The sequence below is a fragment of the Patella vulgata genome, chromosome 1, assembly GCF_932274485.2.
Source record: "Patella vulgata chromosome 1, xgPatVulg1.2, whole genome shotgun sequence".
NCBI lineage: Eukaryota > Metazoa > Mollusca > Gastropoda > Patellidae > Patella > Patella vulgata.
Window position 1 is genome coordinate 15562039 of NC_065879.2, and position 27195 is coordinate 15589233.

General features: G+C 37.7%; 2 protein-coding genes across 6 annotated transcripts; both read left to right on the forward strand.

Moving 5' to 3' along the window:
• The first annotated feature begins 502 nt into the window (after positions 1-502).
• LOC130010241 (flavin-containing monooxygenase 5-like) lies at positions 503-9978 on the forward strand. Of its 3 annotated transcripts, none has more exons than XM_056102105.1 (5): positions 503-621; positions 4966-5607; positions 6830-7384; positions 7755-7920; positions 8314-9978. In XM_056102105.1, exons 2-5 carry the CDS (start codon positions 4981-4983, stop codon positions 8556-8558), a joined length of 1593 nt encoding a protein of 530 aa, XP_055958080.1. In that variant the 5' UTR covers positions 503-621; positions 4966-4980; the 3' UTR covers positions 8559-9978. The 3 variants fall into 3 exon arrangements, with proteins under 3 accessions (XP_055958080.1, XP_050404396.1, XP_050404536.1); XM_050548439.2 differs by lacking the exon at positions 503-621 and adding an exon at positions 4155-4221; XM_050548579.2 differs by lacking the exon at positions 503-621 and adding an exon at positions 4215-4257.
• Positions 9979-13962: 3984 nt separating this feature from the next.
• LOC126820394 (flavin-containing monooxygenase 5) lies at positions 13963-26059 on the forward strand. 3 transcript variants are annotated; one of them, XM_050548730.2, is made up of 5 exons: positions 13963-14000; positions 16529-17161; positions 20150-20704; positions 21247-21412; positions 23568-26059. In XM_050548730.2, the coding sequence occupies exons 2-5, from the start codon at positions 16535-16537 to the stop codon at positions 23810-23812; spliced, it is 1593 nt and encodes a 530-aa protein (XP_050404687.1). In that variant the 5' UTR covers positions 13963-14000; positions 16529-16534; the 3' UTR covers positions 23813-26059. The 3 variants fall into 3 exon arrangements, with proteins under 3 accessions (XP_050404687.1, XP_050404303.1, XP_050404617.1); XM_050548346.2 differs by having other exon boundaries at positions 13965-14186; XM_050548660.2 differs by lacking the exon at positions 13963-14000 and adding an exon at positions 15336-15415.
• Positions 26060-27195: the final 1136 nt, after the last annotated feature.

Consider the following 27195-nt stretch of genomic DNA (forward strand, 5'->3'; position numbering starts at 1 on the left):
GTCACTAGAAAAGCACATTGTGACTGGTAAAGTTTACCATAAACTGAGACTACGATGCTCTTTAAGGTCATAAAAACAAGTTTGGTATGCGAATTACGTCATAAATTTGTCGTCTACTTCATTGACGTCATATATATATGGTTGATTTAGATGCATTTGACATGTCGCCTATACACATTTAAAATGTGACACAAGATAAAAACCGCAGACTCATACAAACTAACTGAATAATTGTGAGAGCGTCTGATCTTAAAGTAGCCTGTGTGTTTGTAGCCTATTGTTTACTAATTGGCAAATAAATAAAATGGTTTCAGGGTAGAAGCGAAATTTTCTATAGCATTCTTAATTTTTTAGCAGTCTTGTAATTGTCTCTTTGGTATCATAAGGTGTCGAAAAAGCCGTCGAATAACTCTACGGTCAGCCATCTTTTTGAAGCAGAAACAGACTTAAGGTTGGTAAACAAGCCGTATACCTTGCTTGGGACTTGTGCTTAGATTGACTATGTTTAAGAACGAAGTTTTGTCTTGGAACGCATAATAACGTTCTTGTGCTTACAATGAAGTCTACTTAAAATCAAAGCACAAGAACGTTCTTAAGAATTTTCTGGGAACACAAAATAAGGTAAGTTTACTTAAATGCAAAGTCTACTTAAAATCTAAGCACAAGAACGTGCTTAAGAATTTTCTAGGATTCGGGCCCAGTATCCTGATAGAATGAGCATTAAGATACTTCCTGATGCACCTACAGTTCTGTAGAATGAGATAGCACACTTTAGATATATGGTGCGGGACTGGGGTTAGAATTCTAGTCTGGAAAGCCTCTAGTCACTGGAATGGGACCGTCTCAATTCGATGAAGAATAAGCGGAAACCCCGCTGTCCGGGTAAAATGTTCTCATATCACAATATATGGCATAGGCGTACGGGCTCGAAGGATGTTAGACGGGGGGGGGACCTTAAATTTCGGGTTACAGACGGCGGTGCTGGACTGCCGGTTATCTGCAAGAGGCGAAGGAACACGGAGCTTACCGTGTAGGACTCCCTCCCCGCCCCCGCCCGCTAAAAAGAAAATTTGACGGCCGCGAACGCGTGTTCCTGGTGCATATTGTGATAGTGGAGGGTTGTAACATCTTCTATTTTTATCGTTACACCCCACTGGTTTGCACGAATAAAATGAACAGTCAGACCTTTTATGCTCCTTAACGCCGTCACAGGTCACGTGTCGGTTTCTTACGTGACTTGTGAAATAGAGCAAGACTTCCGACCAGAACAGTGACACTTTAATCAGGTATAATGATTTAGATGCTAAATTTTGCGCATAAAGATATGTCTGTTTACAAATAAGGGCCCATTTTCAATATTACAATGGTTGCGTACTCTATCCCGTAAATGTATGCCATATAGTACATTCAATTGCTTAGGTGCTCTTTCTATAAGAATATCTATACGTTTGGTCTTTGTGCAATCATTACTGAATAAATTGTACCGGTGAATGTTTGTGAAATTGTACCGGTTCAATACATATTTGAGTTTCTTACAAGTTTATCCATCGCATATTGGGGTGGAGGGGGGGGGGCATTCAATATATTTACATGTATCTACAGAGTTTGTGGGTCCTAAAGTCCTGTCCAATGCAATTATTTATCTCTTTTCGTCATCGAAATTGGTCGTGTTATTACTCTACCGCAAATCTAACAGTCCCTTTCTTGCATAAATTTAACGTTAGTTTTATGTCAAGATTATAACCGGTTATTTACCGTTAGTTATATAATGTTAATCTAACATTAGTTTTCTTGCGTAAATCTAACGCTAGTTTTACGAAGGTTGGCTGAAAAGTTCTAAGCCTGTATGTGAAAGACCTGTACACAATCAAAGGTTTCCATTTATTTTTCTACATAGTCCCCTTAGAGGTGTACACACTTTTGCCAACGATGTTAAAGGCCTGGGTGCAGGTTAGGAAGACATTTTATTCAGCAACCCTAAAAAAAAGTCGTTCACAGTTAACATGACGTCCAGATTCATAATGTGGACGTATTATGTCGTCGCCCCTGTTTGAGTGTGTGTATGTATGGGTGTGTGGATGGGTTTGTGAGTGTGTCTGTTGGTCGGATACAGAGCGCAGTTCTTAATGGATTATCTTGAAACTTTGTATACTTTATTCCTTGTACCCTAAGGAAGAGTCACGCCCATTTTTTGTACTTGTTTGTCATTTACAGGACGCATTTCCTAACGTATCATCTTGAAACTTTGCATACCTATTCCTAATATCCTAAGGTGCATGCCCAACTAACAGGGGTAGAGTCACGCTCATTTTCTCTTTGCTGCAATTCTTAATGGATCGTCTTGAAAACTGTTCATACTTATTCCTTATACCCTAAGGACGACCTCTATTAGTTTTGGTGCAAGCCCCCCACCCCCACCCCCCGTTTCGTTTCAATTTCGTTTGGCTTTTCTTCAATTATTTTTCGTTTCGACTCATTTCGCTTGGTTTTATTTTGTTTGGTTTTAGTTTCGTAATAGGCATGGGCTATAATAGATATTTTGGTAGATTTACTAGGCTGCCCAAAGATTCAAGGAAAGGGCACCATTAGTACGCTGCTATGGACTTTGTGCTATACAACGTCCTAAAATATAGTCACAACACATTTTTAGACTGGATTGAAATAGAATGTCAAATGTTGAGATTACTTTCATCTGTACTTTTAGCCTAAAGAAAAACGTTTGAATCTTGAATAAAACTTGCGTGGAGCAACAAACGAAATAGCTTTATGATTCCTGGCTCGCGACTATATTCTCTTAAAGATACATTATGGAGGATTAGATAAAGAGCAGGCAGTTCTGACTATAATAGTTAAAAACTCCTTAATGTAAAGACAATTTGCTGAAAATTTCAGTCAAATTGATCCACTCTGAACCGGGAATTTAGCGATTGACTTTTGAGCCTAACCTCGATCATCATTACTAAAGTTGGTACGATAAAATCCATAGTCTCAAGATCTATTTCTTGATTTAATCATGAATGAGCGTAGAGCAGCAAATCGGATCCTAATCCAGTAAATATTACAGGCTAGCGATGACATCGAGAGTTGATTATGGTCTGGATAAGTTAATTAATGTCTAATTAATAATTAAGATAACATTTCTACAGCCTTCCGGTCATTGGCAGTTTACTGAATATTTGTTGGCACTATCTATTATATAAATTGCTTTCGTCACGGTCCCCGACAATTGAACTAAAATGAATAAAAAATAAAATTAATGAATTTCCATCGAAACGAATGTGGTCTGATCCCAGAGATGTAATGAATTTGGTTCCCTTGGACTGTTTATTAGAAAATCAATCTGATTCGGGATTAATTATAATATAGTCCATTTATATTGCGCAATATCCATGCATGAGCATGCTCAAAGCACAGTCCAAAAACGATCACAACTGCCATAAAGTGAACTAGATGAAATAATAATCTTTGTTTTCACTTTACCTGTCCGTCCGGATAGCCCCCTGCCTCGTACACTATATTATGTATGTCCCTATCTTTGTTAGCCCATAGGATAGCCCCGATCTCACTTCATTAATAAGGGGGTCTATGCGACAGTTATTTAAGTCATGACATACTAGACCTATATACTATATACAGGTTTTGCTCCCTATCAAAGCCCCTTATCGCCATGCACTATAAAGGTTTTCTCTCTGTCAAGAGATAACATAAGTAAACATTGCTTTATCTGTGGTGAATCCAATGTCCAACCGACAGGTTACATATTATCTACTATGGAAGCCTATTGCGGCCATTTCATAATCTCGACTTTGATGAAATTAGTGAGCAAACGTCCTTTTCACTGAGCCACCGTAGCTCGCATTTCATTTCGAATCCGGATGTTGGATTACGGGCGAGAGATCCCTTCATCAGGATGAAAAGAAGGATTCGACTGAACAGAATACGATACTATTCGCAAAGATAAGATTAAAGACGTTTGGACTATTATACTTTCTAGAACTCCAAACATTTCCGACTAATTGGGCCCATGTCCAAATTTCGATACGATAGTCAGTGGACATGCGCATACATTGCACTTCCGGGGCGAGAACATGTGAAGACGAGAAGTCGAGATTATGAAATGGCCGCAATAGGCTTCCATAAGCTACAGATCACGTGTCGTTTTCTTATGCGACTTGCGAAATCGATCAAGACTTTCGACCAGGACAGTGACACTTTAATCAGGTATATTGATTTAGATGCTAAATTCTGCACATAAAGGTATGTCTATTTACAAATAAGGGCCCATTTTTAAAATTACAATCCCGTCGATGGTTGCGTACTCTATCCCGTAGATGTCTGCCATATATATAGTAGCCCTACATTCAATTGTTTAGATGCTGTCTCTATAAAGCCCGTCGAACACGAGCAAAGAAAATTCAAATTTTCTTTCTTAGGTTCATAAGATGATCTGGTACGAAGACAATAATAACACTAGTGGCAATTCATATGTCTATGATCCATTCAATGATTGTACTTGTCGGTGACAAAAGTTTGATTCAACCCCAACTGAACAATCCTTTTCCGGTTTAGACCTTTACAGCATGCCCTCGTATGTAAGGATTCTAACCGTTAATTTACCTTTATTTTCCTAAGTAAGTCAGTAAATTTAGAATTTTACCTGAATAAATTTGAGGAAAGCTGAATTGAACCTTATTTGTATCTAAGGCGCTATACTGTGTGTGTCAATGAAAATACCCAAACCCTAGCATATGGTTACAATATTTTAAAAATCGGTATTATTAGAGTTTAAAAATTTGGCATGCCCCAAGAACTCCATCGTGGCTTAAGCTCTCTCTCTCTCTCTCTCTCTCTCCCTCTCTCTCTCTCTCTTACACACGATGTGACTTTGTGGTAAGAGACATTAGAACCCTGTGTTTAATTGTGTAGTCCTCCTTCTAAATGATTACCCATAATTGTATTTTATAGATCTTGTAAATTAAAATGGCGAAGAAAATAGCCGTGATTGGTTCAGGTGCCAGTGGATTAGCCGCTATTAAATGCTGTTTAGACGAAAAGTTAGAACCGGTATGTTTTGAAAGAACGGACAATATTGGTGGTTTGTGGCGTTATACTGAGGAAGTCAGAGATGGTCAGTCATGCGTTATGAGAAGTACTGTTATCAACACCAGTAAGGAAATGATGTGTTATAGTGACTACCCTATACCCAAAGAATACCCGATCTATATGCATAACACACAAGTTTGGGAATATTTCAAACAATATGCGAATGAATTCAATTTACGCAAATGCATACGATTTGAAACAGAGGTAGTCAGTGTAAAAAGATCTGCTGACTTTGATGAAACAGGTAGATGGGATATACAGGTGAAAGACTTAAATACAGGAGAAACACAAGACTTAGTTTTTGATGGTGTTTTGGTTTGTACGGGACACCATGCCGTCAAAAATGAACCCGTTTTTACTGGTATGGATGAATTTGAAGGTAAAATTGTTCATTCGCATGATTATCGAGACTTCCATGGTTATGAAGATAAAAGAGTTGTGGTGGTTGGGATTGGTAATTCTGGAGGAGATGCTACTGTAGAACTGAGTCGTATTGCTTCTCAGGTAATTATATTTTAAACCTAAGTATTGTATAAGGTACCCTTGAATAAGAGTTGGGGTACCCGAAATAGGAGTTACCTCGCCTTGCTTGTCGGGTAATTATCGTTTTAATATAAGTAGTGTAAAGTAACTCAGTAATAGGAGTTATAAAAATAAGTAGTGTATAGGGTACTCAATGATAGCAGTTATACCGCGTTACCCCTCGTGTAATTCAAGTGTAGATTTTAAATTTGGCGCATTGATTTATTTTGCACAGTAGACATCTGAACAATATCTTAGGCTATTAAATTGAAATATAGATTTTGTGTACACCTCCGACAGTTCAAGCCGAAAACTAACCGAAGTTTGCTTGATGTCGAAATGATATTGTAATCGTACATTAGGTGCCTGAGTTCCAATAGAAGAAACACAACAGTCCACACTGTGTTTGGGTTTAAATCAATTTATGCAATCCGTTGACAAATGACTCCTTTCATCACCGCATCGAATACATAGGGGTATTACTAACTAGTTCATGTCGGTATAAACACATGGTACGTTTCATTTCAACAATTCACATTTCTCCATTGGCTCGTTAATTGAACACAAAAATGGTCGTCAGCCTGTCTGTACTGATGTACCGTAACCAATCTGATTAAAATACAGATCTATGTTTCGTTTCGTTTTTTATTTACTTTCGTTGGCCTCTGACAAGTTGTAGTGGGAGGTCGCGTCATGAATCATTCGGGCGGCTTTTGACCCTATGACGTCAGGCATTTGATTAACAAATCAGCGTTGATGTTTCTAGTAGGATACCCATAGTTCCGTACATCGCACCCAAGAACTCTTACATCAACCAGAGTAAGCTAATGTCTTACATCAACCAGAACGTGGGTTATATGACATCTCTTGTCGATCCTAGTGTAGTGAAGACAAGTAAAACGAAATTTTGAACTGTAAAAAACGAAACGAAATAGGATCTGTGTTTTAATCAGATTGACATTTCACAAAATCTGCCAAAAATAGTATTTTTGCATAGTTTTTAGACCAGAACACTAAAATTGACATATACCGGTCTGTGATAAGAAGAATCAGAATCATAAAAATGAACAAGTTGTTCATAATATCTGCTAAAAATGGATTTATTTGAAAAAATCAAATGATTTAATTTTTAAAACAACGGCACTTGACTACCTTATTGGTTTAGCATCGTTAATTAAATAGTTTGAATTTCATTATGTTGCAGGTTTTTCTCAGTACCAGACGAGGAAGTTGGATTATGAATAGAGTATCTGATAATGGCCTTCCTGGTGATATGAACCTATTCAACCGATTAGCAGTTTTAATGCTTCAAAAATTGCCTTTATCGATAATAAATGGATTAATAACTGGAATATTGAACAAACGATTTGATCATGCTGCTTATTCCATAAAACCAGAACACCCACCATTCGCCCAGCACCCAACTGTAAACGACGATTTACCCAACAGAATCATCTGTGGATCTGTGAAAGTTAAAACTGACATCAAACGGCTGACCAAAAATGGCGTGGAATTTATCGATGGTACGAAGGAGGATAACATAGATGCCATTATAACTGCGACTGGCTATAAATTTGGTTTTCCATTTCTGGAGAAGTCTGTGGTTGATGTGAAAGATAACCGAGTAGAGTTGTTTAAGTATATGTTTCCACCAGATTTAAAGAAACAGACTATAGCTATTATTGGCTGTATACAACCTCTTGGTGCCATCATGCCAATATCAGAACTACAATGCCGTCTTGCTACAAGGGTCTTCAAGGTAACATTTACATTGATATGGAAAGTGACAGAGGGGCTGGTTGGCTTTGCTCATACGAATGAATGAATGAAATGGGGTTTAATGTCCTATGAATCCCACCTACCATGAAGACGGGCATTTCACGTACAAGAGTGTTCCCTGGGTGGGGGTGGGGGATTGCGAGCCGATAGTATTTCTTTTCCAACTGTCAATGGTTCGTTTACCTGCACACCGTTCCGTATGTATTAGTAAGAAAGATTTTCTGTAATTTTCTATTGAACGGCAAAATTATTCATACATGCTTGATGACAATAAAGTGACATGAGTTTGTGCGAAGAAAATAAGGAGGAATATTTTTTTCCTTACTGTTGTTTGTCTGTTTGTTTATCAGGGTGATGTACAGCTACCCTCTAAAGAAGATATGTGGAAGGATGTTAGAGATAAAGAAATTCGTATGATACAAAGATACGTCCAATCAACACGGCACACCATTCAAGTTGATTATTGCGCCTTTATGGATGAACTAGCCGATTTAAATGGATGCAGAATTGATTTCAGTAAGAACATTTTACACTTTATGACAGGGATTCTTTTCATTTCTTCGCTGGTTTTCTCGAAGGCAGCGAATGTGTTGGAAGGCGGGGTAACGTTTAGCCGGATCTCTCGTACAGTCACCGCGCACTCTCGCACTATCCAGAGCTCAATGGGGTCGGTGGGGGGAGACCAGGCGTTATAGAAGGTAGATCGATCAAGATATAAAGTCGATCGATCGAGGTATTAAGATAATCGATTGCGATGTTATGTTGATCGATCGAGATACCAGATATTAAGTTGATCGATCGAGATATTTCCTTTTGCAAGTTCTATATTTCATTTTACGACATCCTACATAAAGTCCCACTAGTATCTCCAAATTAATAAATTATTTTTTTATTTTTCATAATTGGCAGAAAGGTTACTGAAAAGTGATCCTAAACTGGCATTAACATGTTACCTCGGACCTGTTACACCATATCAATACAGATTGTTTGGTCCAGGAAAATGGCCGAAAGCAAAGGAAGCCATTAATACAGCCTGGGAGAGGACATTTTATCCGTTAAAGACGCGACCAGTAAAAGCCGAAAACAAATTTTCTCTGATGTTCTATGTTATGTTAGCTGTTGCTGTGTTGATACTGGCATATATATTTTTATAAATTACTCATTTAAACTTTCTAAGAGTTAAATTTGTGAAACAAATCATACTATTTGATCCATTGAGCTTTATACAATTTGGGTGAGCTACGGTGGATATGAGGTCCCGTTTTCGAACGCGGTTGTGGCCGAGAACTTCTTCGGGGATTTGCCAGCATGGTTTTGCCTTGTCAGTGGCAAAGGACGAGGTCTTACCAAGAAAAATGTTTAGATTCCCCGGTTGTTCGCAGTCTGATTAAAACACAGATCCTATTTCGTTTCGTTTTTTTATAGTTCAAAATTTCGTTTTACTTGTCTTCACGACAAGTGAGGGATTAGCTAATGAAACGGTCTGTTACGCAAGTACTGTGGGTAAGCCACTATAAACGTCAATGCTGATTGATTAATCTATATCTGACGTCATAGGGACAAAAGCAGCTCGTACAACCCCTGACGCGACCTTCCACTACAACCGGTCAGATTTTCATGCAATGTAGGCCATCGAAAGTATAAAAAAACGAAACAAAATATAGATTTGTGCGTGACAAAGAGTAGGGTCGCCTGTTCAACCTCGTGGGTTTTCTCCGGGTCCTCCGGTTTCCACCCACTGCTAAAGACCCCTACGCGTAAGCGAATTGTTGAAATAAAAATTGAACCATATGTTAGTCCCGAAATTACCAAGTTTGTGTCGAGTGGACGTTAGATTTGTAACTAAAAATATCAAATTTCTCACTTCTTAATCCCCATTAATATGTACTCAGATTGATTATTTAACAATTAAAGGGGAATTATGGGAGATTAGATAAAGGCCTGGCAGCTCTCACTAATAGTTAAAAACTAGATAATGTAAAGGGAATTTGCTGAAAATGTCAGTCAAATTGATCCACTCTGAACCGAGATATTAGCTTTTGATTTTTAGGCCTATAGTCTGGATCATCATTACTAAAGTCGGCACGATAAAAAAACATACCCGCGGTTACTCATTTTTGGATTTAACCACCAATGAGCGGTGAGCAGGAGATCAAATTCAAATCCAGTAGATATCGCAGGTTAGCAATGGCATCGAGGGTTGATTATGGTCTGGATAAGTTAATTAATGTCTAACTAATAATTTAGATAACATTTCAGGCCCAAAGAAAGACCTGCAATAGGCAGATTTAGCTCTTGCATATATAATGTATGTTTAATTATAAAATAAAATCAAAATACCGACGCTAGGATTCAATTTGGTTTAAATTAGGTCTATCAATTATGTTCACCCACAACAAAATGGCGGCGGGCTCATTAGATAGTGCGCAGCATAGATCGATGAAATGTAAATTCAACATAACTTTGTACATACAGAACGGAATTGGACCATTTTTGGACCGATCTTCCTATTGCAGCCCGAACCGTTGCAGTATTCATGTGGCGCTAATAAATGCCACAATGCCACTTTAAATAATTTCATACTTAGACATACCAGATAGGGAGGAGGTAGGGGTGCTAACTGTCAGCAATTTTGTGTATGCCAGAAAATAATTTGAATGGACGATTTAATTAATGATAATTAGTATATTATATATTCACATTTATATATATACACCGGGAGAAACGCTAAGCACCACCCGTCAAAAGGAACCAAATTATGTTTTAATTTTTTTCAATTTTCATATTAAAATGATTATAATAAGAATGATCTTCCATACAACTAAGTGATTGTGAAACTCCAACACCAAACACCTGCCACATGCAGAATGACTCCCACCCCCACCCCCACCTCCCTCGAATTAAGTATATATATACTGAGCTAAATACAACGCGAATACAAGGCACTGATTTGTCTAGTAGGGTGCCAAATGCAACGAGTTCCAGTCTCAAGTCTCAATTGTTTCCCAATCGCCATATGTCTGCTAGAATTTTGAGAAACCACCTGCAGTCAGCAAGACTTGTGCCTAAAGGTATAATCAGCGGTCACTTACTGAAAGATGCCCATATCAGGGATACGTCTGGTATGGGGTTCAATAACAAAACGAGCATCAATTAGTTGGATGGAAGCAGGTTTCTGCTCATGTCACAGATGGACGAATTAGTTTGTGGAGGCACAGAATGGCGGCTTATACATTTAGGGAGAGAGAGAGAAATGGAGTTTAACGTCCACTCGACACAAACCAAGCCATTTCGGGACTAACATATGGTTCAATTTTATTTCAGTAATTCGCTTGCGCGTAGCGATCTTTAGCAGTGGGGGGACACGGGGAAAACACAGAGGTTGGACAGGCGACCCTGATCCTTGCCACGTACAACAGGGTAATCAAAACCACGCCAGTTGACTCAATGACAGACCTAATAATACAACATGCTAACCATTCGGCCATCCACCCCCCACCCCCCTTATACATACAAATATATAGGATTATTAGCCTAACCATACCTGATGAACTTTATAAGACAACACCTGGATCAAACCGGCTAAGAGAGAGTGTCTTACTCACTGTGTCACTGCAACCCCCCCCCCCCACCCCCCACCCCGAATCAAACTACGACAGTGGTGGAACGTTTTCGGTGAACACCGGTACATAAATTAGGAATGAGGTTAGTGATCCAGCGCCATACAGGTTCTCAAAGAGATTGTGTGGTTCACTCGGCAAACCTCGGCAGATTACGGTAACCTACACTTTTGATTAGTTGTAAATGGCCCCTAATCAAACGTGTTAAGTTTTAATTGTATTTGATTGTTATTTTGTTGCATATTCTGTATATATTTGCCTAATATTCACATACCTGTATCATCTGTTTGATAAAGACGAAAGTATCTTCGTCGAAACGTCGCTTAGTATTAAACTCAGTAATTGTGTCTCCATAAAATTGTACCCTGTGTTAATATGTTCAATTACTAAATGCCAATCAAAGAAGATGTTGACAACGATTTATATCATAAATGGAGAGAGAGAGAGAGAGAGAGAGAGAGAGTTTAACAAGTCATTTTATTTCAGGACAAACACGTGGTGCATTTAAATTTCTATAACTCGTTTGTGCGTCTGTGCAAAGATCTTCAGTGGTGGGAGAAAACTAGGGGACCCGGAGAAAACACACGTGATTAGGCAGGTGACACTACTAATAATCATATCGATACCGCGGATCAATAATGGTCTGACAATAATGGTTAAATTGCTATTTCGAAGCAATAAAATTATTCATTTTCTTCATACAACGGTACTAGTACTACGTACTGTCGTGGTGTGATCGTCTGATGAAATCTCCAAACAATCAACTTTTTCATCAATAATTCATCATCATGTCAGATCTTACTTTTGTTTCATTTTTGAAAATGCACCTGCACCAAATATAGTTATTATTTATGACATGTACATATGTTTATATTGTATGCTGTCCTCAATGGATGTTTCTAAACAATAAAAATCTTATCTTATCTTATGGCCATTCTGCTATCACAATCAGACTGGTCAAATTCGAAGATTTTCAACAAGTGAATAAAAATACTAAAACTTATTGAACTCCGTATGGACCATTGTATATTTAAAATACAAGATATAAATAGAGGTTGTTTTTTGAGAGGATTAGCACCCCATTGGCAATTGTCTACACCAAATAGGCACCGAGGTAGAGGTTGTCGGTCGCCGTCTGGGGCAACATTATTAATCTTGATCCGTAGGACTTACAGGGATACTAAAATGAAATCAGAATGAATTGGCCAGAGCACTGCATGCAATAAGAGAAAGGAAATTTGATGGAAGATGCCAAAACTTTATGAAGCGCACAATAGAGCATTATATAACTAGTCAGGTTGGCGGCTAAGCCACTTGGATGCTTTAGTAATATCAGAATGAATTAACATTAATGTAGGCAACTACATATCTAGTTACACGGGAAGGAACTATCGCATGGCAGTTCAATCTGCTGAATGATTTAATAAAATAATACATTAGGGAAACATAAAGACAAACACGGGGATCTACACAACTATTTCTTAATATTAAGATATTAAGAGTGCATATAAATCTGTATAATTTGCGTTTAAATGTTTATGCCATGCATTATTCTTATGAATGTTGAAAATGTTCTGTTCTGTGTTACTGTTGGCTCTACTTTCCCTTTTCGGGTAACTCTTATCTAGGAAGAGACATCCACAACAAGGAAAACTCAGACTTGATTTGAAACGTTGAAATGGTGAACTGTTTTAAAGGACTTGAAATGTTTAACTATATGGAAATAATCGCACGAACAGTTTTTAATATGCTTTTCCACATAGAGCAAGTGGATTCTTTTTTGATATCCATCCATACGGATGATAACAAACATTAGTCAGCTGGACCCCCTGTTTTAATTTGTTCTTAATTTGTTGATTCATAATATGTAACTAACTTTATTAAATCAAACTGTCCATATCATATTGAGCGTTATATTTGTAATAAACAACAACAGCATTATTGATCATTGTTTGATAAAGATGCTTGTAAGAGTCCTGAAACGTTGCGTTTCCTTTACTCGGAAATAGTAAATCCATATAAAGTCGCTAATATTTTGGATCTAAAAATTGGCACAAATGAGTCGCAACACATATAATAGTGTAATATGAATTTATATAAACTGTTTTACATTCAATCGTGTCCGTTTTACTGTGAATTGTCATCAGTTATGTTCGGCGAAATACGCCAGAAGTCTCAACCGCAAGTCAGTTTCTAGCGTCTGGTTATTCCAGTCAACACCGATATTATTTATTGCGCATGCTCTCCAAATAAGAATATGATATCACCGTTTGACATGACTTGTGGAATATGTCTAGCCTCATTCTTTGAGCACCTTGTTACAAATGGCGCTGAAACGCATTATGGTACACGATTCGTGTACCTATGGTAAAATGTTTATTTTGTCTTAAATATTGGATATCAGAAGCCCATCTTTTGCAGGTAAGATCACAACACCAATGCTGATTTAAATTGCCAAAAAATTCGTGTTTTCAATGTCGAAGATTGGATGATATTGAGTTACGGACTTTAAACTACTTTAAATAATGGTGGATTTGTGTTTAACACGTGCTGTGTCCCTTTGTTGTGGCTTCCAAATGTCCATATAAATCGCATTTAAAGGTCAATTTGCCAAAATAAACGATAAATGATCAAAAATCGATATAAATTATTGTATTTGTAATATGAGTTGAAATAATAGTGGATTTTGGTTGGATTTGTGGATTTTGGAGATTTGTCCCTTGGTTATCGCATTTTTAGGGAGGGGCAATTTGACACAAATAACGTTATATAATTATAAAAATTAGATATACATTATTGAAATAATGGTAGATTTGGGTAGTTTAAGGGTGCAGAAGGGCATAAAATTTGCATTGCCAGAAGAAACTGTGGTCTGATTCCGAAATTAAACTGGATTTGTCTCCCCTGTATTGTTTACAATTAAAATAGGTTGGATTAATGGAAGACATTCTTTTTGACACGAATTCAAGAACCAGTGTCAGTACAAATCGCTCCAGAACAGTTTTGCATGAACTGTTTGCCTTTTTATCGTATTGGCATTACTGTTATGTTATATTATTAGTGAAGTAAACCTTGGACCCTATTTTTTTTTATATAGACTTTAGAACAAGGTCCGTCCATGTGTCAACAAAAGTTCATTTGAAATAAATTGCGGCCAAATAGGTAGGATTACTAGGATAGTTGGTTCTATTTCTATACTATTCAAAAAAAGTAGGGGATATTTGATTTTGGGGGCATAATACTAAAATATGCAAATGACTACGAAAAAAGTCACTGTAGAACCTAACAGAAGAAACATTTCCAGTTACATGTGACGCCCAAACGCACCAATAGCTACCGCATGGAATGCAGGTGATGCTTGGGATCATCATGGGGGTCCAACCCAAGATTTGCACGACTCTGACTTTGAATGTTACAGTCATTGTGGCATTGAATTCCAGGGTGGAAACATCAGTTTAATTGTTTTAGTGACCAGAAAACAAATTTTGATATGCATCGGCTTACCCAATGTGATGTTTTCAGATAAGTCAAGGTTCACTGTTGATTTTTTGGACAGACGTAGGAGGGTGTGGCGTCGTCGAAACGAGCGCTTCCAAGACGTTAACGTCATCAGACATGATCGATTTGGGGGTGGTTCTGTTATGGTGTGGGGAGGCATCACTGTTGCTGGAAGAACGGCTTTACATGTTGTTGCAGGGCGTGTTACAGGCCAGTACTACCCGGACAACATCTTGGCAGTCCATGTTGTGCCGTTCGCACGACGTCATGGCCGCCGTTTCATCTTCCAGGATGACAACGCAAGATGTCACAGGGCCAGGATCGTTACAGGTTACCTCCAACAACAGAACATCACCACATTACCTTGGCCAGCACTGAGTCCCGACCTCTCCCCCATCGAGCATGTCTGGGACATGCTTGGACAGAGGTTACGTCAACGTCAACAACGTCCTGCCAATGTCCAAGAACTTGCTGCTGCATTGCAACAGGAATGGGACAATCTGGACCAAAATGACCTTAGACGTCTCATTAGGAGTATGCCACGTCGGATCAATGCTTGTTTGGCAAACAGAGGAGGATTTACCCGTTACTGACTTGGTTGTGATGCTGTGGTAACTTTGCTGTTTGACCCCGGGTATCATTTTACCCTTATAATGGTCAGTCTGTGCCTTACTTAGTCTAACGATCATTTGGAATAAATCGATGAATGTGAACTTCATTTCATTTTGTCATTTGTTTCTTCGTCAGTTTCATTAGGTGACTTTAATAACACTTAAAAATCAAATATCCCCTACTTTTTTTGAATAGTATATTATCAACTGAATAACTTGCTGAACTTTCGACGTTATAAAGTATAAAGTCCTGTAACTGTAAGGACGATGTGAAACTGAAAGGTACATTGAATCCATGAAGCCAACATGTATTTAACGAGGGGTTGTTGCATATGGGCATGGCTAATTAGTAGACCTATTTATTAACCTGCATTACATAGCAGCCATTCATTGGATGCAGGGAAGTGGTAGAATTTTGATTTATTGCTGTTAACGAGGACCTGGCAAGGGACAATGTATTGTCATTCAGATGGCACAAAAAATTCAATTGAGGTTCCATATACATTGGCACGCACATAAATAAAATACCCCTTGGCAGTTGGAATTGGATATGAGAGCAGAAATGAAATGGGGTTTAACGTCCTACTGTTCTGCTCCAATACTGGGCTAATGAAGACGGGCATACGCCATACAGTGTGCTATGAGGGAAATTTTGGCCGGGCAGCGGCACTATCGCCTACCGGTACTCTTAATATATCGAATTCCAACTGCCAGGGGATCTTTTACGTGCATTCCAATATATACACGGGACCTCAGTTTTTCGTATCATCCAAATGACTAGATAGCTGTCCTTGTCAGGCCCTCCATTCTGCACCACTGACAAGGGGAAACCAGGTCGGAAAATCCTGATGAACTTTCTCGGCCAATATGCAGGGATCGAACACCTGACCTCCAGGCTAGCGAGCCACCGTCGTAACCGTGGCTCCCGCTGTCCAGTCAAAATTCCCCTACGCGCAAGCGAATTATTGAAATAAAATTAAACCATATGTTAGTCCCGAAATGACCTAGTTTGTGTGGAGTGGACGTTAAACCCCATCTCTCTCTCTCTCTCCAGTCAAAATTTCCCTCATAGCACACTATATATGGTGTATGCCCAATTTCATTATCCCAGTCACAACAGAACAGCAGGATGTTGAACCCCATTTAATTTCATTTCCTACGGTACGTGACTTCACCGGTAGAGGTACGTGTGTGGATTCTATGCCTAGGGTTGTGGGTTTGATTCCGAACAGGACCATCCTGTCACACTTAAATAGTACACTTGTCATATATTAGTCCTAAAATGACCTAAAGTGTTAATAGACATTAAATTCCATGCCATTGTATCATTTGTTATATCTGTGTTTTATTGTGCAGTCCTCCTTCTAAATGATTATCCATAATTGTATTTTATAGGTTAAAATGGTGAAGAAAATAGCCGTGATTGGCTCAGGTGCCAGTGGACTAACGGCTATTAAATGCTGTTTAGACGAAAAGTTAGAACCGGTATGTTTTGAAAGAACGGACAATATTGGTGGTTTGTGGCGTTACACCAAGGAAGTCAGAGATGGTCAGTCATGCGTTATGAGAAGTACTGTTATCAACACCAGTAAGGAAATGATGTGTTATAGTGACTACCCTATACCTAAAGAATACCCGATCTTTATGCATAACACACAGGTTTGGGAATACTTCAAACAATATGCAAATGAGTTCAATTTATGCAAATATATACGATTTGAAACAGAAGTAGTCAGTGTAAAAAGATCTGCCGACTTTGATGAAACAGGTAGATGGGATATACAGGTGAAAGACTTAAATACAGGAGAAACACAAAACTTAGTTTTTGATGGTGTTTTGGTTTGTACGGGACACCATGCTGTCAAAAATGAACCCAAATTTTCTGGTTTGGATGAATTTGAAGGTAAAGTTTTACATTCACATGATTATCGAAACTTTCATGGTTATGAAGATAAAAGAGTTATGGTAGTAGGCATTGGTAATTCTGGAGGTGATGCTGCTGTAGAACTGAGTCGTATTGCTTCTCAGGTAGGCCTAATTAAACATGCATTATGCAAGAGCTAAATCTGTCTATTGCAGGTCTTTCTTTAGGCCTGAAATGTTATCTAAATTATTAATTAGACATTAATTAACTTATCAAGACCATAATGAACTCTAGATGGCATCGCTAGCCTGTGATCTTAAGTGGATTGTGAGCCGATTTACTGCATAACTTTCCTTCTCGATTAAACGATTAAATAGATATTCGAGACTATGCTGTTTATCGTACTGACTTTAGTAATGATGACCGAGGCTAGGCAGAAATTTCATTCGCTTAGTTTTCGGTTCATAGTGGATCAATTTGAATGAAATTTTCAGCAAATTGCCTTTACGTTATCTAGTTTTTAACTATTATAGTGAGAACTGCCAACTCATTATCGAATCTCCCATAATGTATCTTTAAGATTATGTTCATTAAAATTGTCGATCTCACTCTAGCATGTTTTGGACAATATTTGATTTAGACAGCTTCATCACATAAAAATATGTACTCCACTTAATTATTTAGAGAGAGACAGAGACATGGGTTTTAAGGTCCACTCCACACAAACTAGGTCATTTCGGGAATGGTTCAATTTTATTTCAATAAAATCGGTTGCGCGCAAGGATCCTTAGCATTGTGAGGAAACTGGACCAAAGGAGAAAACCCCTGGGGTTGGACAGGCAACTACGCCAGTTGACTCAATGACAGACCTTATAATACAATGCACACCCGCTAACCATTCTGCCATCCACCCCCTTAATTATGTAGCATTTAATTAAAGATGCATTATATAAAATTTAGATTAAGAGCTTCCTTTTCTTGCTATAATAGATTAGATTATGAGAAATGAACTTTTTGAAAATTTCAGTCAAATTATGAATGTTTGAAGATTTGACAAGAAAAAGCGTAGTCTTAAATCTCAAGCATCATTGCTACGATAATTAACGTTATTTTCCATTTTATTGCTTATAACAAAGATATCTCACTCTGACAATTTTCAAACTGATAAACACAAATTAGTGGAGCCACAGAGGTTCAGTGAGTAAGATGCTGGCTCATTAGTCAGGAGATCTCGGGTTTGATCCCTCCTGGGTTGGCTTAGAATCTTCCTAAAGGATTTTCGCTGCCGTTACCCCATGTCATTTGCATGGGATAAGTAATCGAGGTGCACAGTCAAGAATGCCACTGCCCAGGAAAATGTTTCACCCATAGCACATATTATCCCAGTTGGTGCAGAAAAATAGGACATTAAGCTTTATTTTATTTATTTTTTTCCTTTAATCCAATTTAGGGTGCCCTGTGCAGAGAAAATTTTCACAACAGAAAGTTGACTCGACACCTATTTTTTTACTCTAAAGTTCCTGGATGTTATGACCGACACTCGTAACCATTTTTCAGTCTATTATTTATGGATGGTTAAATGGTCATAGTTTATTAAGTGCAACATCGCCATGGAAAACGCATCACTTTTTTTCCCAAATATTTTATTACTAGGTGGTTTTGTATGTATAATATTATGCAATACTATGAACTATTGTTTCACACAATGCTCCCAAATGCAAAAAATATCGGCCCGTGTGCACAAAAAAAAATTTGCACGAGATGCACATGAAAAACCCAATATTCACGTGCAGCATTGTGTGTGAGCCCTTTAAAAGCATGTTTTCAACTTAATGTGCAGTACATGAACTGTGAAACATCAATCTGTCGTAATTTGTTGTTGGACGCGTGAAGGAATCGAGCTAGAGATGCCGAGACTTACTGAAAATCAACGGAATGAAGCCATGGGAATGTCCCAGGCTGGCATGTCTACACGTGCTATTGCCAGACACTTCAATTGTCATCAGTCCACTATTGTAAGGTTGGTGGAACGTGTTCGAGTTACTGGATCAACACGTGACCGTCAACGTCCTGGTCCACAACACGTTACAACCCAGACTCAAGACTGCTACATCCGGGTCACTCATCTGCGTGACAGATTCCGCCCAGCGAATCGAACAGGTGCAGCAGTCGTCGGAAGACAAGGACCAGTAAGTGCCAACACCATAAGATGTCGTCTAAGAGAAGTAGGACTCCGTGCACGACGACCTTATGTTGGAGCTATCCTCAGGGATCATCACCGTCAGCGGCGTTTGATATGGGCTCAAGGACACCAGACATGGAGAAGAGTAGACTGGCAAAGTGTGCTCTTCAGTGATGAGAGTCGCTTTCATCTTTATCACGCTGATGGCCGTCAACGTGTGTGGAGACGTCTTGGGGAACGTCTTGCAAACTGCTGCATCTTCGAAACAAATCGATGGGGTGGGGGAAGTGTATTGGTGTGGGGAGGCTTCACATTTCATCACCGGACCGCCCTACACATTTGCAGGGGTCGCGTTAATGCTGTAGCCTATCGTGATGATTTCTTGCAACCAATTGTTGTTCCGATGTTTCGAGCGCACCCACAACTTCAACACTTCTAACAGGATAATGCACATCCGCATACCACCCGTTTTAGTATGGACGACCTGGCTGCTAACAACATCAATGTCTTGGACTGGCCAGCCATGTCTCCGGACATGGCACCGATAGAACATGTCTGGGATGAGATTGAACACCGTCTGTATCGGAGACCACAGATGCACACCATTGCTGCTTTAGAAGCTGCTCTTGTCCAAGAATGGAATAATTTGCCCCAGGCCTTCTTTCAAACATTGGTTTATTCCATGCGAGGTCGCTGCACAGCGTGCGTAAGAGCCCGTGACAGATTAAACATCCATAAGTGTACAAATGTGTTGTTATTGATGCGTTCCCATTTGAATATTGTTCACAATAAGAAGCAAAATAAATAAGATATGTTTACAGGATCATTTTGTTATACGAAAAACTAAGTGATGCGTTTTCCATGGCGCTCAGTATATATAAATATTGAGGTGTAATTGTCGAGATATTTGGAGATATTTATTTATGGTGGGGCACCCTATCCAAGTGTATGAATTTTTTTTATGTTGCAGGTTTTCCTCAGTACAAGACGAGGATGCTGGGTAATTAATAGAATATCTGATAATGGCCTTCCAATTGATATGAGTAAAACAAACCGCTTAACTGCATTAATTGTGAAAATGTTGCCATTGTCGATAATAAATGGCATCACAGCTGGAATATTAAACAAACGATTTGATCACGCTACTTATTCTCTAAAACCAGAACACCCACCGTTCGCCCAGCACCCAACTGTAAACGATGATTTACCAAACAGAATCATCTGTGGATCTGTGAAAGTTAAAACTGACATCAAAAGATTCACCAAACATGGTGCAGAATTCATTGATGGTACGAAAGAAGATGACATAGACATTGTCATGTTGGCAACTGGTTATAAATTTGGTTTTCCATTTCTGGAGAGGTCTGTGGTTGATGTGAAAAACAACAGAGTACAGTTGTTTAAGTATATGTTTCCACCAGATTTAAAGAAACAGACTATAGCTATTATTGGCTGTATACAACCTCTTGGTGCCATCATGCCAATATCAGAACTACAATGTCGTCTTGCTACAAGGGTCTTCAAGGTAAGAAAAATCCCTTTTCAGGCGTCTCATTCGCACGTGTGTTGCTGAATGGGACAAAAAAGTAATGCACTTGATCAAACTCGATCAACCAGAATCTCGGTTCAAGCGCCTTACAGCAGAAAATCACTGCTAATAATTTCCATATATTTTTTTATATCATTCACAAAAGGTAAGGACGCTGTGTAATTGTGTATACTACTTTGAATGAAGTTCTGACTATATATACTATACATCTTGTACTTTAATATAAGTACCACTGCATTATGATGTAATTCTCTATGTCCCAACTAGGGCTGCAACGATACGCCAGGCCACGATACGATGCGCGTCATGATTCATAGTCTACGATACGATTAATATCGCGATATAGGAAATAAATTTAAAAAATGCTGTTAAATTTTGAAAGTCTTTCACTGTGAAAATTCGAAGGCCTACTTTTATGATTTACTTTAAATTTGGTGTTTTCTCGATCAACTGATTGGATTTCTTTCCTGTCATGCTTAAAAGGAAATCCTAATTTTTGTTCTTTGTTTGTTTATCAGGGTGATGTACAGCTACCCTCTAAAGAAGATATGTGGAAGGATGTTAGAGGTAAAGAAATTCGTATGATGCAAAGATACTTCCAATCACCACGGCACACTATTCAAGTTGATTATTGCGCCTTTATGGATGAACTAGCCGATTTAAATGGATGCAGAATTGATTTCAGTAAGAATATTTTAACCTGTTCTTTATTACCAAATAGAAAGAAAGGGGGAGAGAAATGGGTTTAACGTCCACTCGACATAAACAAGGTCATTGTGGGACTAAAGCATGATTCAGTTTTATTCCATTCATTCGCTTGCACGTAGGCGTCTTTAGCAGTGGGAGGAAACAGGCGGACCCAGAGAAAACTCATGACAGAAATGGGGTTTAACTTCCACTCAAGTTAGTCCCAAAATGACCTAGTTTGTATTGAGTGAATCAACACGAACTAGGTCATTTCGGGACTAAATGGTTCAATATTATTTGAATAATTTGCTTATGCGTAGGGGTCTTTAGCGGTGGGAGAAAACCGGAGGACCTGGACAAAACCCACAGTGATAGACAGACGACCCTACTCCGTGTCACGTACATGCGGGGAATCGAAACCACACCACTTGACCCAATGGCAGACCTTGTTACCATAGAAGATTTAGAGGAGGTTGAGTGCAGGATTTTAACATATTCAGCGTAATTTATCTATCAAAATTTTGCTTCAAATCCTTCTCAAAACATTGTATTCGCGAGGAAATACCTACCTCAAGCTATAAAAAATGTATTAAAAGAATTCATGTTTATGTCACATGACTTGGCTGTCGTGGGATCTAGCAACGGGTGCAAAGTCGGAGGGGAATTCATTGCATATAAAAGACGATGTTGTCTTATCGCTGTCCATTTATCATAAATATTGAAGCCTAATTAAATTCTCGGAATATCCACTGCCCATGTCTTTTTGCGTGTTTTTTTATCTCAGAAACTGTTGTACAGTTAAATCTCTCACAATTTCCTGATCCGCTCACCATCAAATTTATCAACATATACATCAAGCGCTCCCTAATGCTGAGAGATCAGACAATCTTCGCGTCACTCGAGAAGACAGCCCTTATTTGTCAGGCTGCCAATTAGCGACACCCTCTCATATTTGACTTGTGTGTGCATCATGGGTGTTTTTCAAGGAATCCGGTATTTTTCTAGAAAGATTGGGTGTCTCCACTTTCCATATATAACAAAATTGACATACTTTTATTGGAAATAACCACCTGATAAATACTTTTGTGGGAAAGTATCTTTTAAGTTCACAGCTGAATACTCCAAATTTTTTCCGCAAACCGACATATACACGCTCATACTTTTCTTACACCTCATGTCACCAACCCAACATGAAAAATAAGGGGTCATATGGTCAATTTTTATATGTCCACATTTTCATGTGGACGTATTATGCCATCGTCCCTGTACGTCTGTTTAGATTTGTTTGTGAACACTCTATGGGTCTGTCCAACCTCGTGGGTTTTCTCCAGGTCCTCCGGTTTCCTCCCACTGCTAAAGACCCCTACGCGCAAGTGAATTATTGGGAAAAAAAAATTAAACCATATGTTAGTCCCGAAATGACCTAGTTTGTGTCGAGTGGACGTTAAACCCCATTTCTCTCTCACTCTATGGGTCACATTTTTTATCCAATTTTAACAAAATGTAAAATATATGTTAATATCCCAACGATCTTTGGGAATAGATTTTGGCATATGTATGTATCGTACCTTGACTTTCTGGTCTGTTGCACTTGATTGTATGAAAAATCACTTTTCTAGCTTGTGTTCTATTTAGAAATCAGAACTTTCATTCAGTTTTGATGAAACTTAAAATATGTTTATATCCCAAAGATCTTGGATGGTAACTTTCTGGATTATTACCCCTGATTGTACGAAAAATCGCATCACAGTTCTAGACCATTTGATGGTCACAACTGTTGCCTGATTCTAAATACCGTTCAAATGTATGTTCAAAACTTTCTGGTGTGTTGCACTTGTTTGTATGAAAAATCACTTTTCTAGCTTGTGTTCTATCTAGAAATCACAATTTTCATTCAGTTTTGATGAAACTTAAAAATATGTTTGTATCCCAAAGATCTTGGATGGTAACTTCCTGGATTATTATTACCCCCTGATTATACAGAAAATCGCATTGCAGTTTCTAGACTGTTTGATGGTCACAACTGTTGCTCGATTTTAAACACCGTTCAAATATATGTTCAAAACATTAAAATGACAACTAAGTTGCTTAAGGCATATATATATATATTTCATTGCTTTGGTAACCTATGTTTTTTTTTTATAATCTTCAGAAAAGTTATTCAAGAGTGATCCTAAACTGGCGTTAACATGTTTCTTTGGGCCTACTACACCATACCAATACAGATTGTTTGGTCCAGGAAAATGGCCGGAAGCAAAGGAAGCCATCTATACAGCCTGGGAGAGGACATTTTATCCGTTAAAGACTCGACCAGTAAAAGTGGAACAGAAATCGTCCTTGATCTTCTATGTTATATTAGCTGTTATTGTGTTGATACTGGCTTATATCATTTTATAAATGATATGAAGTCCTTTGATCAGACCCGTAGACAATGAGGGTTGGGGAGGTAGGGGATATAAGCACCCTTAAATCAAAATTGTCTTAAAAAAATTGGTTCTTATATTAGGCTACCGGTAATTTCTTTAACCCAAGACAGGGAAAGCCAAATTTTAATAAGTGTGCTCTATTCCAGAATTTTTTCTAATATTGTTATTGTTTGTAGGGGATTCAAAATGCCATACACATGTTTATGAAAATCAGCAGATTTAAATTAGATTTATACTTCAAGTAAAAACAGTCCATTTTGGTCAAAGGACCTTTTCCTACTCAGTGGAAATAAAAAAAACTCTCCAAATATTGTTGTGGTTAGATCCAGACTTAAAACTTTTTTGTTAAAGAAAACATTCACTTAATGGCAGTTGTGATCGATTTTGGACTGTGCTTTGCGCAATATATATATATATATATATATATATATATATATAGAGAGAGAGAGAGAGAGAGAGATCCACTTGACAGAAACTTGGTCATTTCGGGACTAACATATGGTTTTAATTTTATTTCAATAATTTGCTTGCGCGTAGGGGTCTTTAGCAGTGGGAGGAAACCGGAGGACCCCGGAGAAAACCCAGGAGGTTGGACAGGCGACCCTACTCCTTGTCATGTACAACTGGGGATTTGAAACCACGCCAGTTGACTTAATGACAGGCCTTATGATACAGCGCAATACAAATAGACTAATATTATTATTAATATTATAAGTACATTCTGATTTTCCCATATAATTTTGTAATAACTCAGTCTTGGAATATTCTGCTATCCATTGTTGTTTTGTCTTTGTTATGGTAAAAATAAATTATATTTGTTTAATAGTTAAAGAGCTAAATCTGCTTATTGCAGGTATTTCTTTTGGATTCAAATATTATTTAAATTATTATTTATACATACATTCACATGACAAGACCATAATCAAGACCTTGTGATTTTTAATGGACTGACATAAGATCTTCATTTAATAATTTAATTTAAAAATGGATAATCAAGATTTTGTTTATTATCGTAACAATAGTAGTAATGAAAATCAAGACTACACTATTCATCAAACAGTCATAACTTCGCTAAGAATTAAGTAATTTTCACTATATTAATTTTTCATTATCTGTTTTTGAACTATTATAGCCAAAACAGCCAGTGCCCGATTTCATAAACCATTCTCAAGACTTGAGTTAAGAACTTATTCAACTTTCAGTCACTGTTTATGAGAAATAGCCTATCTTTGATTCAAAAACTCAAAACTTTGCGCATAGTTTCTTATTGATACATTAAAACAACAAAAGTTTTATAAAGGGTTATTTTTTAGTTAAATTTTGAGTAAATTCTTAACTTAAATCTGAGAATGTTTTGTGAAACCGGGCCCAGCTCTTTATCTAAATCTTACAAAACATATGCATCATGTTGGTATTTAATTTATTTTCATATTTTTAACTTTGTGGTATACCTCAATAGCAAGTTTTATACAATTATAAATTTTTATCTATGTTTTTATATAACAGTAATGTTATTCTTTTCATAATTCTTGTGGTATAAGTATGTAGACTGTGATTGTATTTCTATTTCCCAGGCAATCAATTCTTGTATATATAAAGTCGTCACCCCTGGCTGTGTGAAAGTCTATATTTTCACATTTCTTGTAAATGCTAGAAGTGGTAGTGTATTTTAATGTAGTGTATTAGACTGGGGCAAGCTGAGGAGCCATGGTGGTTCAGTGTGTAGGACTTTGGCTCACTAGCCTGTGGGTCCCTTGTTCGATCCCTGCGTGGGCCGAGAAAGTTCATCGGGTTCCCTCTTGTTAGTGGTGTAGAACAGCGGGCTTGGCAAGGGACAGTGTATAGTCAATCGTATGGGACAAAAAAGCAAGGTCCTGTGTACACATTGGCATGTAAAAGAACCCTTGACAGATGGAATTCAAAATAAGAGTAGGCCATAGCCCAGTTGGAGCAGAACAGTAGGACGTTTCATTTCATTTCTGGGGCAATCTGGAAAATAAGCAACATATTCAGGCTAAGTCTTGTCTTTTGTCCAGCACTGATTTGTACGAAAATCCGTGCAAACGAAGGTCGCCCAGGATAATGAGCCAACATATTACGCACTGAGGAACCATGGCTCCACAAAGTTTAAAATTGTTTTTCGGGGGCCCATTCTTCAGGAAATTTACTAAAAAAAATGGAGATTATAAGGAAAATAAAACAGTGAATAGATATAGAATGCTATTATGTAAATGTAGCTATATAAGGCTACCAGTAATTTCTTTAACCCAAGACAGGGAAAGCCAAATTTTAATAAGTGTGCTCTATTCCAGAATTTTTTCTAATATTGTTATTGTTTGTAGGGGATTCAAAATGCCATACACATGTTTATGAAAATCAGCAGATTTAAATTAGATTTATACTTCAAGTAAAAACAGTCCATTTTGGTCAAAGGACCTTTTCCTACTCAGTGGAAATAAAAAAAACTCTCCAAATATTGTTGTGGTTAGATCCAGACTTAAAACTTTTTTGTTAAAGAAAACATTCACTTAATGGCAGTTGTGATCGATTTTGGACTGTGCTTTGCGCAATATATATATATATATATATATATATATATATATATAGAGAGAGAGAGAGAGAGAGAGAGAGAGATCCACTTGACAGAAACTTGGCCATTTCGGGACTAACATATGGTTTTAATTTTATTTCAATAATTTGCTTGCGCGTAGGGGTCTTTAGCAGTGGGAGGAAACCGGAGGACCCCGGAGAAAACCCAGGAGGTTGGACAGGCGACCCTACTCCTTGTCATGTACAACTGGGGATTTGAAACCACGCCAGTTGACTTAATGACAGGCCTTATGATACAGCGCAATACAAATAGACTAATATTATTATTAATATTATAAGTACATTCTGATTTTCCCATATAATTTTGTAATAACTCAGTCTTGGAATATTCTGCTATCCATTGTTGTTTTGTCTTTGTTATGGTAAAAATAAATTATATTTGTTTAATAGTTAAAGAGCTAAATCTGCTTATTGCAGGTATTTCTTTTGGATTCAAATATTATTTAAATTATTATTTATACATACATTCACATGACAAGACCATAATCAAGACCTTGTGATTTTTAATGGACTGACATAAGATCTTCATTTAATAATTTAATTTAAAAATGGATAATCAAGATTTTGTTTATTATCGTAACAATAGTAGTAATGAAAATCAAGACTACACTATTCATCAAACAGTCATAACTTCGCTAAGAATTAAGTAATTTTCACTATATTAATTTTTCATTATCTGTTTTTGAACTATTATAGCCAAAACAGCCAGTGCCCGATTTCATAAACCATTCTCAAGACTTGAGT